At 59.7% G+C, this 12,961-nt stretch overlaps 1 protein-coding gene across 1 annotated transcript; it reads right to left on the bottom strand.

The window, feature by feature from the left end:
• Positions 1-10,124: 10,124 nt before the first annotated feature.
• Positions 10,125-12,439, bottom strand: PRRX2 (paired related homeobox 2; the record flags this gene model as incomplete). Its single annotated transcript, XM_049631502.1, has 3 exons — positions 10,125-10,313; positions 11,186-11,364; positions 12,230-12,439. Coding segments are annotated over 3 exons (525 nt in total), but the record flags the coding sequence as incomplete, so codon positions are not given.
• Between the last annotated feature and the right edge of the window lie 522 nt (positions 12,440-12,961).

Here is a 12,961-nt window from a genome sequence, read left to right as displayed (position 1 = left end):
GGGGGGGGGGGGGGGGGGGGGGGGGGGGGGGGGGGGGGGTGGTTAAGTCCCACGCAAACATGCAGGCTGGGTGCTCGCGGGCCCCCTCCTGCCTCCTTCCCACAGGTGAGTAAGGTGGTCTATCAAGTCCATCCTTTACAGATGAGGACACTGAGGCTCCAGGAGGTGGGCCCCTGACGCGCAGGGCCCCGCTCTGAATCTGGCGCGTCCGCCTCCGAAGCCCCGCTCTAACCACCATCCCCTGCTGCCTCACCTCCCCTGACCGCCTCTCAGCGCTGCCGCTTCTCTCCAGGGTCTGGAGAAGGCGCTGGGCAGGTGTCCCTCCCAACAGCCCGAAGCCGCTGAACTGCCCTTGATGCACCTGCCGGGTGGGGGCCTCGTGGGGACCCCTGACCTCTCCAGAAATTCCAGCTTCCCCCTGGTCCCTGAGGCTCCGTGGGTGGGGAGGCGCTCACAGCTGGGAGTGGACAACACTGCCCTCTGGTGGTGAGATGAGACTCTAGCCTCCGGAGGGAGCCGAACGCTCATCCAGAACAGGGAAGGGCCCCGTCGCAGCCCGAGAGAGCCTGCCGTTTGCTAAGCGCTGGCTGGGCGCGGTGCTTACGATCTTTTTTCACGCGATCCTTGCACTGATCCCGGGAGGGAGGCATTTCTGTTTTCAGTTGGCGGAAGTAGGGCTCAGAGGGGAGAGGTCGCTTGCCCACTGTCCCCCAGCTGGGGTGTGGTAAAAGGCCAGGGGTGTGTGTGTGTGTGTGTGTGTGTGTGTATTTGTTTGTTTTAGAGAGAGAGAGGGTGCGAGCCGAGTCCGGGAGAGGAGCAGAGGGAAAGAGGAAGAATCTTAAGGAGGCTGCGCCTCAGCCCGACGCGGGGCTCGATCCCACGACCCTGGGATTGGACGCTCAACCGACGGAGCCACCCAGGCGCCCCCGCCCCCTCCCCCCACTTGTGTGTATTTTCCCTCGTGGAGAAAGAGGGGCTGAGAGGGCACAGCTCAGAGCCGGGTGAGGAGGGAGCCCTGTGAACCTGGATGGAGGGGGTGGCCCCGTGGAGCCACGGAGCCGATGAGCCCCTGCGCCTTGCCCCCCAGCCATTCACCTCTGTGGAACCTCCTTAGATGCTGGGCCAGGCCTGGGGGACAGCAGGACAGCACAGTGACCACCTAGAGTGCCGGCACCCTAATGGGGGGGGGGATGAGGCAGTGGGGGCACAGGGAGCGCCTTAGGAGCCCTGCGGAGACAGGCTTCCGCGGGGGGGGGGGGGGGGGGGGGGGCAGAAGTCACCTGGGAATAGAGGTGAGACAGATCTGTTTTAGGGGGATTATCCAAACGGAGGAAACTGAGGGGCAAAGAGGAGCAGAGCTCTCGCCGCTGGGATCTTGCAGTGGGGATGTGGAGGAAAAGTAGGGGGTGGCAGGGAGGGGGGTGGAGGGAAGATGCGGCGGTGGAAGGGAGGTGGGGGGTGGGGGGGCGTGGGTATGGAGGGGAGGGGGTGAAGGGAAGGCTAGCGGAGGAGTGGGAGGAGGGGAGGGGAAGGGGAGGGGTGTGCAGAAAATGAGGCTAAAGGAGTCAGCAGCAGCGGGGCTCATTTGAGGCTCTGGGGCCTTGTTGGGGGTCTTTGGAGGGGGGATCGGTAGAGTTGGGGTCTGCGTCCTCAAAGGATGTCTGAGAAAGCCAGCAAAGTAGGGTTGACCGCCAGGCAGTGGGCGGAGCAGAGCGGGAGGGCCCAGGGGAGAGGCAGGGGAGAGGCAGGTGTGAGCGGAGGGCTGGGAAGGGCCAGCCGAGGGTGCTGTCCGGGGGCAGCTGGCCGGAGCAGGGGAGGAGGACGCCCAGGGATGTGCTGTGCTCCTGCCAGCCGGGCAGACCCAATCCAGGGTGGGGGAGGGCTGGGAGCCCCGTGGCCGCACACCCGGGCCCGGGAAGCTGAGGTGGCCCTGGTTGGGGTGTCGTGTCTGGGGGCATCTTCTCCTGGGCTCTGAGTGAGCAGGAAAGGCCCGAGCCGGGCTGGGGTGTCACAGAGACCCCAGGGTCAAGTTGGGACCCTGCCCCCAAAATGTTGCCAGTGTGGTCTAACGTCATAGAAGCTATACCCCCACTCCAGCGCGCACACATTCTACGGAGGAAGCTCAAGACAGGTGATGGCTGGGGGCCCCTGTCCCGTGAGGGCCCCTGCCGGGAAACCCTGGGGCTCCCTGGTCCAACGGACTTCTTGGCTCGAGGCTTCCAAAAGCTTCCCCGGTGTGAGAGGGACCTGAGAAACCAGGCAACTATTGAGAAGGCGAAGAAGCCTGGATTTCAGTCCGGGAGGCAGGGACAGGATCTGGGGACCCCCTGCAGAAGCAGAGCCCGGTTCCCAGAGGACCCACAGAAGCCTCTGTGTGTGTGTGCATGTGTGTGTGTGTGTCCCCAGGAGGCTGTTGGCCAGGGAGGAAAGACCCACCCCTTCTAAGCGGGCTGGGCCTTGGCGGGGTGGGGGTGGGGGGGTCACAGCAAAGGGGCTAGGTGTCCGGCTGGTGAAATCCAATCAACCTTGCCAGGAGAGGTATCCTTTGAACTGGAACCTGAAAGGGGGGTGTTGCTTGTTTGTTTGTTTGTTTAACTTATTAAAAATTTTTTTTTTCACATTTATTCATTTTTTGAGAGTGAGTAGGGGAGGGGCAGAGAGAGAGAGGGAGACACAGAATCGGAAGAGGCTCCAGGCTCCGAGCCATCAGCACAGAGCCCGACGCGGGGCTCGAACCCATGGACCGCGAGATCGTGACCTGAGCCGAAGTCGGACGCTTAACCCACTGAGCCACCCAGGCGCCCCGAACTGTGAATTATAGGTATGACCAGTGGTCAGTGTCAAAGGTTCGGGAACCATGGGAAAGCTCGAAGAAGAAAATAAAAACCTCCCGTACTGTCACCACACAGAGGCAGTCCTGGGTCGCCCCCCGGGGGCTCTGGGACCCTTGTTCGTGCCCGTTGTGATGAGGGCTGGGGTCATCGCGACCACTTCCCAATCAGATCCCTGCCTCTCCCCTCGCCTCCCACTCGAGGGACGCTGCCTTCTCGCGAGGCTGGCCGCTTCTTTTCTTCGTTGTTGGTCTCTTCCTGTAGAGTGCGAGGGGCACAGGGGTGTGGGCCTCTGCCATTTTCCTACTGGGCCCGTGTCCCCAGGCCTCGGAAGGGTGCCTGGCTCCTAAGGTGTTTGTGTTAAGTGAACAGATAGTGTGTAAAATGAACGTGACTGTGTGTGTACGTGCAACACAAGGTAAGGCTTCAGGATTGCCTTTATCCGGTGTGGGATTCCACGACCCAAAGTTTTTGTGAAGGGCTTCCTGGCGCGTCACAGACCCGGGTGGCATCCGGGCTCGGGGCTCCCACAGTCTTGCAGCGACATGCGGGACCGGCTTTTTTGTCACCGCTGGAGGTTTTCCTTAACGGTACATTTGCACTTCCTCCCGGGGCTTTCGATGGTCAAGAACGCGAGTTTTATCCCCCTGGTTTTTCATCATCCCGGACAACCTCGTCATTTATTTACTCGGCCCTCATCGTCGGATAAGTCAATTTTCCAAGGCCGCGTCGGGATCAGCACTGCTTTCACGAGCATCTTCGAACATAAATCTCTGTGCACGTCCGTTTCTTGAAGGTACGTTTCTAGAAGCAAAATTGCCGAGTGAGAGGCATGTGTTTTTTTTGAGGCTCGCGGTATAGAGATTGTGCTCCAAAACAACAGTCCCCATTTGGATGGGATTTTAAAAAGAGTTTTGATGGGTCACCTGGGTGGCCCAGCTCGTTGGGCGTCCGACTTCAGCTCAGGTCATGATCTCACAGCTCGTGAGTTCGAGCCCCGCGTCGGGCTCTGTGCCAACAACTCAGAGCCTGGAACCTGCTTCAGATTCTGTGTCTCCCTCTCTCTCTGCCCCTCCCCTGCTCATGCTCTGTCTCTCTCTGTCTCAGAAATAAATAAAAACATGAAAAAAAATTGTTTAAAAAAAAAAAAGAGTCTTGTCAAGTTTTAGTGCCCGCGTGGGGAAATTTACAAGCGTGTATATAAAGAGCAGAGACCCCCCACGATCCCGCGTCCCTGAGAAAAATCACCGTTCACATTATGGTTTATTAGTTGCCAGATTTTTTTTTAACCATGCATATTACAAACATGCATATGAGATGTAATAAGCATAATATATCTGTGCATAGTAGATACATGTAAATGTGTCAGTGTATAAATAATACACTTATATATGAGTGTGTGTGTATATATCTCTCCAAAGAGAGAGAGAGAGACGGTGAGGCATGTCAGGTTTCTTCACCTCTGCTCCCTGGAGAGCCTGTCATGTGGCCACCCACGGGACAAGGGTATCTGTGCCAGCCAAGAAGATTCTGAGCCGCTTCCCTTTCCAAAGCTCGAACCTTGAAAATAATAGGGTTCTCCTTTCCATTTCCAAATATAAAATTATGACATTGAATTATTCTTTTTCAAACTTCACGCAGCTCCCCAGACATGCAGAGGTATCTGCAGGCTGTCTAGAACTTGACTTTGTTTTTTTAAAAAGCTGACACTACAGGGTCACCTGGGCAGCTTGGTGGGTTGAGCGTCTGACTCTCAGTTTCGGCTCAGGCTGTGAGCCCGGGGTCGTGGGATTGAGCCTCGTGTTGGGCTCCGTGCTGAGTGTGGAAACTGCTTGAGATTCTCTCTCTGTCTCTCTCTCTCTCCCTCTTTCTCTTTCTCTCTCTCTCTCTCTCTCTCTTAAAAAAAAAAGTTGACACTACATCATAACCCTCATTGGAATGCATTTTCACGGCCATAAGAGAGCAGCCAGAGGAAGGAACGAGACAGGGAAAAGGAACCGTCTGGAGGGATTGTCTGGAGTCTGGGGCGGGGGACAAGGAGGGGTTAAGGCTGGACAGGAAGAGCAGGGCTAGGTGGTGGAGCCCCGAACACCTGGCCTGGGTGATGGAACATCGTTAAGAGAGCCCTCGGGAGCCGCAGGAGGCTTTAGACAGGGAAGGGACATGATCGGAGCTGGGTTTTAGGGCAAGAAATCGGTCAGCTTGTACAGAAGGGCCCGGAAGGAGGTGAGAGGGGAGGCTGTTCCTGTGGCCTGGCAGATAATTCGAGCAAAGGCTCCAGGTCGCCTCTGTGGTGGGTCTGGGGTCCTTGGGCACCAGGTCCTTGGGTCCTGTGCCACGGGCAGAGGGAGGCCCAGCTCAAGGTAGACATCCAAGCTCTATCTCCACCTGTGTTCCTGTCTATGCCGTGTAACAAGTCGCTGCAAACGTAGTGGCTTAAAACAACACCCATTCATGATCTGACAGTTTCTGTAGGTCAAGAGTCGGGGCACAGCTTAACTGGGTCCTCTGCTAGGGGTCTCGCGGCAGACAAAGAGGCCTTTGGGGCTGGGGCCTCTTGTGGAACTCAGTGTCCCCTTCTAAAGCACATTCACGTTATACGGGGAATTGAATTCCTTGCAGTCGGCTGTTAAGACTGAGCCCCCCCCCCGCCCCGCTGCTGGGGGCCACCGCCCCCAAAGGCAGTTCACAACAGGGCTGTTTGGTTATAAGGCCGGCAGGCAAGAGAGCATCTCTCTACTTTGAGCCCCTTCTTTCAGGGAAGACTGGAGTCTCTTTAGAAGGCTCACCTGCTTAGGTCAGGCCCACCCAGGATAATCACTCTCCCTTTTGATTAAGTCAAGTCAACTGATTAGGGACCTTCATAAACTCTGCTAACTTCCTTCATTTTCGGTTAGAAACAAGTCAGAGTTTCCACCCACACTCAAGGAGAGGGGATTTCACAAAGCTGTGGTTACCTGGGGGTGAGAATCACGGGGCCATTCTAGAAGGATGCCTACCGCACACCTCTCCTTTCAGTGCTTTTTCTTTTCCTTTAATGTTTATTTATTTTTGAGAGAGAGAGCATGTGAGCAGGGAAGGAGCAGAGAGAGAGCGAGCGAGAGAAGCCAAAGCAGGCCCAGGCTCCCAGCTGTCAGCAAAGAGTCCGATGCGAGGCTCGAACTCATGAACTGTGAGATCACGACCTGAGCTGAAGTCAGACGCTTAACCGACTGAGCCACCCAGGCGCCCCAACACATTTTCCATCTTTAAAGAGCTCCTTCGCCAGTGGAGACGATTACGTGGGCCTGTTTGTTTTTTGTTTTTCGATAGGGTTATCAGCCACGTCACAGAAAATATGCAGACGAGTGGATTGCAAGCCGCCCATAAAACGTAAACTACAATATTTACCTTTTGGTTCCCGCCTTCTCAGGGTTTTTACACCACGGGGATGAAACGTGGGGCAAACGGCTCAGCACGCATTGGTTTTGATTCCCCTTTTGGATTCTTTCTCAACGTGGGGCTGACAGATGGCATCAGATGGGACACGTTCCGGAAGGCTGGTGCCAGTGTTTGCGCTGTGACCCCTGCTGGTGATTTAGGATTTGTTCGTCCCTTTGTGTTTCAAGAGAAGGCTAGGTAAGGGGCCCCCCTACTAGGCCTGTGGTTCTCCCAGCTCTGTGCCCGACAGTGGCCTCACAGCGCCCTCCAGGGAGGGATGACACAGGGGTGGGACGTGGGGATGCCATTTTGCTTTGGTCCTCAACTGGCGTTCCCCAAGAGTGTGGGCAAAGAAGGGGCCCTGAATGGTGTGCGCCAGGTTCTCCGGGCAGGAACGCTGTTCACTGCACCCCGGGACCTCAAACTCCACTCTGCGTGCTGTCACCATAAACACCAAAGTGCCCGTTGATAGAAGGTAACTCTGTGCCAACAATCCTGTGGCGTGGCTTCTGTGATCATTACGTGTTCTTACCCCATTTTACAGAGGACGAAACTGAGGCCCGGAGAAGTGCTCTGCCCAAGGTCAAACCGGTCTGTTTCTCAGGTCTGGGGTTTTCCGAGAGCCGGACTGCCTTTTCTCTTTCTCCCAATCACCTTCCTTTATTTCAAACGAACAAACAAACAAACAAAAAAAATAGAGGCAGATGCTTGCAATCTCCTCTCCCAAGCGTGCTTGGCCAAAGGGGCAGAGGGAGGCCGAGAGAGGAAGGTTCCAAGTTCTCCCAGCCTGGGACGGGGCCCGGGGTACCTTATCCTCATGGAAAATTCTATCCCAGGACGGCTGCCCACACAGCCCAGCAATCAGGGCTACAAGAGTGACAGCAATGTTTGAATAGATTTTCTGTTACGGGGGGGGGGGGGGGGGGAGGGGGGCTGCTGTGCTCCCCTCCCTCAGCTCCCGGAGCGGCATATGTAAACGATTAAGACGGTTTGTTTTCTCTAGCGTGCTTGGGAGGAAGTGACACCGAAATCCTGGTGGCCCAACGGCAGGGCCAGCGCCTCCGTGGGAAACGGGCCCCCAGCTTTCTCTGCAGCGGGTGTTGTTGGGACCCGCCTTCCCCCCACCCCCCAACCGGAGCCCTCCGCCCAGTGTGACCCCATCTCCGCCGCAGGCAGCCCCGACCTGGCGATGCTTCGTGAGACCCTCCCTTTGGATGAGACATAAACCGATGGGCCTCCATCCAGTGGCGAGGGCACTGCTCTGGACCCCGCGGGCCGGCCCTTCACTCGTGCAGATTCCTGGGGTCGGGGGTGGGGGACACGGTCAGCTCCTCACGAGGGAGGACGCCACTCCCTGCTTGGAAAAGGACGGCCCAGCTCTCGTGTGGGTAGAAGGGCAGGCCAGCGTCTTCCCGACACCTCTACCAGGCAGGCCCCTCTTCCAGAATCTCTTTCTCCCAGGCCCGCGTGCCTAAGCCACATCCTGGCCACCTGGCCGTCTCCCTCAGCCCGTCATCTGGTCATTAACCCCTGCCCTGCTGTGTCCGGGATACCTCCCAGATCTGCCCGCTCTGTCCCCATCCGGTCCGGGCTCCTGTCCATCCAGCATCTGCCCTGGCCCCCGCAGGGGTCACTCTGCCTCCACTCTTAGCCCTGGGGCCACTCCTCCACACGGAACCCCGGGGGGGCGTGTCCCTCCACCACAGCTCCCCGCCGCCAGGATGACATCCAGAATTCTCCATCTGGCCCCACGGGCCCCACTTAAGCCAGCCTCTGCTCCTCTCCACCTTCATCGTGCATGAGGAGATCCAGCCCGGGAACTGTCCCCGCTGGCCCCGAGAGACAGCTTTTGGCTCCTCCCGGGGCCTTCACGCACGCTGTTCCCTTAGCTAGAAACACTGTTCTCCTCCCCACCCCCACCCCCGCCTTGGCCCGGCAAACTCTTCGTCCTTGCAGGACGCCGCTTCCGGGAAGGCTGCCCAGATGTCTGAGACTAAGTTTGGGGCTCCCCGGGCCTGGTGTGGCCTCTGCCCCGAGGGACCCTGCGTCAGTTCTCTGCTCTCTCCTCACACAGCGTGTCATGTTTATTCAATGAATAAGTGGCAAATGGTGGCCCAGGAACCACTTACCCGAGGCAGAGGCCACACGGAGGAAGACGACGCGGCTCTGGCCGCACACGCTCCCCCACCCCCCCCCCCCCCCCGGCCCGGGCACCGGTGCCTCCCCCCCTCTGGCCCTCGCAGTCAGGGTGAGCCCGGGCCCCCCCAAAACACCCGCAGGACCCCCCCCCCCCCCCCCACGCCTTCAGCCGGAGCCCGTGCCTCCCTCACCCTCAACGGTGCCCCACGCTCTCCTGCGGACGGAGTCCCAACTGTCCAGCCGCAAGGCAGTCACACGGGGAGCGTCCTGGGGCTCGTCTGCGCGTCCGAAGGAGGCAAGAAGCTCAGTGCGCGAGAACCCCGTTTTCGTGGCGAAATTCCAGCTGAAGGGTGGGGAGGGGTCCTCGTCTGACTCGCAGGTATGATTACCATACCTCCCAAGACACAAATGGGGATCGTCCCCGACACAAGGATTGTCCCCGAGGCTTTGACCCGTTTGGGGGTCATCAGGGGTGTGCAGCTGATGGGCGGGAACACGGACGCTTTGGGGCACTTGGCTGCAAGGGCAGGGCAGACTCCGGGACAAGAGGTCAGCTGATCTACCCCATGGGGTGTGACCGCCGTGTCACCGCGAGGGCCATCGCCAGGAGGGACTGGTCGCCTTCGTGCCCTCTGGGGGTCGAGGAGCGCTGTCCTACTTACTTGGGGGCTGACTGAGGGCCCCCTCAGCAGAAATGACTCTGAACTTCCCTGGAGGGTGCGCCCCACAGAAAGAGTGGTATGGGGCCAGGCGGAGGGGGCCCGGGCTTCCCGCAGACTCCCTTACAAGTGACGTCATTGGCTGGTGGCACATGTGTCCTCTGTGACCCTTATCGTCTGCAAAAAGGCGGGCGGACTAGGATAAGGTCTTCTGGTGTCCTTGGCTGTTGGGACCACTCCTCCGTCCCGGGGGGCCACCTGGGACCTCCACTCTGCACTATGTCTGGGGCATTTGTCTCGGCCGCTCTACAGTCAAATGCCCAGGAAGGTCCCCTACATCCTGCAAGCCCCAGAGATAAGGAATTGAATTTCTAGCACCTGCCTCACACTCTGTCAGCTCAGCCCAGGAATCCAAGGTCACCTACCCTGCCCCCCACCATAGGGCAGAGGGGATACTCCCTGCCCAGAGGGGATACTCCCTGCCCAGACAGGGAAGGGATCCCGCCCAGTGTCACACAGCAGGGCTTTCTCCCAGATGCCTGGGTGTCCACGGGGTCCAGGGCCGGTCTCTGATTTCCTCCCCCACTCCCCAGCCCTGGGGCTCTGCAGGGTGATGGAGAGCTTCGTGCAGAAGAAGGCTGGGACATGAGGGCATCTGGTCCTGCCATGGCTGCTGGTCCGAGCATGGCCCAGGGCCGTCCCCACGACGGCTGCAGGCCAGAGCAGGGCCCCAGAAGGCCATCCCTCAATTACTTTGCTGCCCTCGTCCGCCCGCCCTCCCTCAACCTTTTTGGGGTTTAAAAAAAATTTTTTTTTTATTTCTTAAAGACAAAAGCTTTTTGGTTTTAATACACAAAATAAATGCAGTCCTTGTGGGGTTCCTGCTCCACCTCTGGCCCAACCCCCCCCAAAGGTCATGGGCCAAAGTCTCCCACGGCTGTAGACGGGGGCCTGAGCCAGGCTCCCGGGATCTCAGCAGCCTCTTGGGCCTGGGAGTCCAGACTGGAGAGAGGGCCCAGGAGATCCCTGTCCTGGAGACAGGGGACAGGAGAAGGGCACTCTCCCGCACGTCTGCCCTCTCTGCCGTTGTGAGACCAGGCGGGCAGCTGGGTCCTGGCGGGCCGACCATCAGTTCACCGTGGGCACCTGGCTGTGGTGCAGGCTGAACTCCTTGGCCTTGAGACGGAGGCTGGCGATGCTGTTGGCCATGTTGACTCCCGGGGTCGCAGGGCCTGAGCCTCCAGGGCTGTAGGGCGGCACCGTGCTGGGGGCGACAGAAGATACCAGGACACGGGGCTGTGGCTGACGTGATGCCCGAAGCTGACCACTTCTGGCTGCCAGCCCTGGACCCCAGCCTCTGGTCCTCCCGCCTCCCTTCCTCGGTTTACGTTCCCGGCAAGCCCTCCCCGCCACGGGATGGGCATGATCGGGGCTGCAGAATTTGGGGAGGAGTCAGAAATGCCCACAGACAGCACGGGGACACAGGCAGCTCCTGTGGATCTGTAGGCGTCCCTCCCTGGATCAGGAGCCTCCGGAGAGCAGGTCCTGGGTCCCGTCCCCGCCCCCGCCCCCCTCCACCCAGCACCTGCACTGGGCCTGGTGCACAGCAGGATGGAGACACGGCAAACCACCTCTTGGTGGCCCTTCCGCTCCGGGTAAGGACAGGGCAGGAGAGCTGGCCAACATGGGATCACGAGGACTCTGACCCCACAAGCCGACCCGCCGGATCTTGCCTCCCACAAGACCAGGGCTCCAGCAGAGTGACTCACACAGACTAAGGGACAGGTGTCACCCCTTGGAGTTGTGGGCACAGAAAAACGACTCCCTGGCACCCCTTCCCTCTTCCTTCCTGCCCTGCCGCCTTTTTCCAGCTTTGACCAGGACAAAACTGCCCCAGAACGTGGCTCTGGACCCCAGCCGGGTCCCTGGGACAGGGGAGCCGTGCCCTCAGCCCTCCCTGGCCTCCCAGGGAGATCGGCACACACACGTGTCCCCACACGGAAGGCCCAGGCTTCAGGGGCGCCTGGGCACCATGCACAGCTGTCTTGAGATGCTCAAAGGAGCCCCGGGCCCTAAGAGGCCGCGCGGGTCGCCCAGGCTGCTCCCCCTCCCGCCAGAAGGGGTTCCTGCTCTCACCTGTAGGGGGACGAGGCCGTCCAGGAAAGATAATCGGGGCTCAGGGTGGCGGGCCGGGGAACCACGGGCTGCTCGATGGCGGCCTCCTGGCTGTAGGACTTGAGCAGCGAGGCGGAGCGGTTGGCCAGCATGGCCCTCTCGTTTCGGCGGAACTTGGCCCGGCGGTTCTGAAACCAGACCTGGGGGTGGGAAGGCGTGCTGAACGGGGCACAGCAGGCCGCAAGGGGGGACCCCAAGTCCTTTGGGACGGCGGTGCGGGCCCGCTCTGCCACCAGCTCTGGACGGGCGGCCCCACGGAGCCTCAGCTTCCTCCTTGGGAAGATGGGGATGCTAAGGCTGCTGGGTGAGCGTGTGCAAAAATGAGCACTTCACCGTGGTAAGGTTGCAACTAGAGAGGGGCACTTGGCTCAGAGCGGGGCTGAACGCTGCAACACGGCGTTTAGTCACCCAAACCTTCCACGCCGGGCACGGCTCCAAGCCCGCTGACAAACATATTAACCAGGGGCGCCCGGGGGGCTCCGTCGGTGGAGCGACGGACTCCGGCTCCGGTCATGATCTCGCGGTCCGTGAGTTCGAGCCCCGCGTCAGGCTCTGGGCTGATGGCTCGGAGCCTGGAGCCTGCTTGGGATTCCGGGTCTCCCTCTCTCCCTGCCCCTCCCCCGCTCATGCTCTGTCTCTCTCTGTCCCAAAAATAAATAAAAAGCGTTGAAAAAATTTTTAAAAATAAAACAAAATAAAATAAAATAAAAAAATAAAAAAAATTTTTAAACTCCCAAATATATCCACTACTTTGGTTCTCGTAAGAACCCCAGGAAATAGACCCACGCGATCCTCGTTTTACAGGGAGGCACCAGAGAGGTTAGGTAACCTGCCCAAGGCCACACAGCTGGGAAGTGGCAGGGCTTGGCCTCGAACCTCGAACCTCGGTGCTCCGGGCCTCGGACGCTCCCGCTCTTAATTACCGCTCCTCCGCAGCAGCTGCGCCCCCCAGACGGCGAGGGGGCTGAGCGCTCCCGCGGGCGCCCGCGCGTGCGCGGCGCTCACCTGCACACGCGCCTCGCTGAGGTTGACGCGCCGCGCCAGCTCCTCGCGCACAAAGGCGTCGGGGTAGTGCGTGCGCTCGAACACGCGCTCCAGCGCCTGCAGCTGGCTGCTGTTGAACGTGGTCCGGTTCCGCCGCTGCTTCTTCTTCCGCTTGGCGGCGCCGCCGCTGCGCCCGGGGCTCGGACACTCACCTGCGGAGGGGATCGGGTGTCAGCAGGTGCAGCCCCGCCCCGCCCCGCCCCCGGAGGTGCCCAGGGGGTCCCGCCCCCCCCCCCCCCCACTGGCTCGGCAGCGTGCGCTGAGCGCTCTCCCTGTGTCTCCCGCAGCGGATGGATGGAGGGTCCAGCCCCGAGGGCGGGAGCAGATCCCTTGAATTCTCTCCTTCACGCATCCCTTCATTCATCCATCCGTTCATTCTTCAACACGTATTAACTGAGCAGCTACTGTGTGACCGGCGCAGTGCTAGGGCCCACGGGGAATATAACAGTGAACAAAAGCAGGCAGATTCCACAGGAGGTGGAAATGAGCCAGAGGGTGGATCCCAGCAGAGGAGCCGACCGAGGGTCTGTGCTGGCCTCTGGTTCAGAACGGGCGGCTCAGGTAAGGATGCCCAGCACAACCTTAGGGAACGCACGGGGTCAGCAACCCTTACCTTTTAGGTCCACCCTGTCCTTTGAGAGGACGGGTGGGGGGGGGGGGGATTCAGCCACTATTGCCACATCGATGGGCAGA

This window comes from Panthera uncia, chromosome D4 (genome assembly GCF_023721935.1).
Source record: "Panthera uncia isolate 11264 chromosome D4, Puncia_PCG_1.0, whole genome shotgun sequence".
NCBI classification, from domain to species: Eukaryota; Metazoa; Chordata; class Mammalia; order Carnivora; family Felidae; genus Panthera; species Panthera uncia.
The sequence above is the reverse complement of the archived record's forward strand: the minus strand, read 5'-3'. Positions and strand labels throughout refer to the sequence as shown.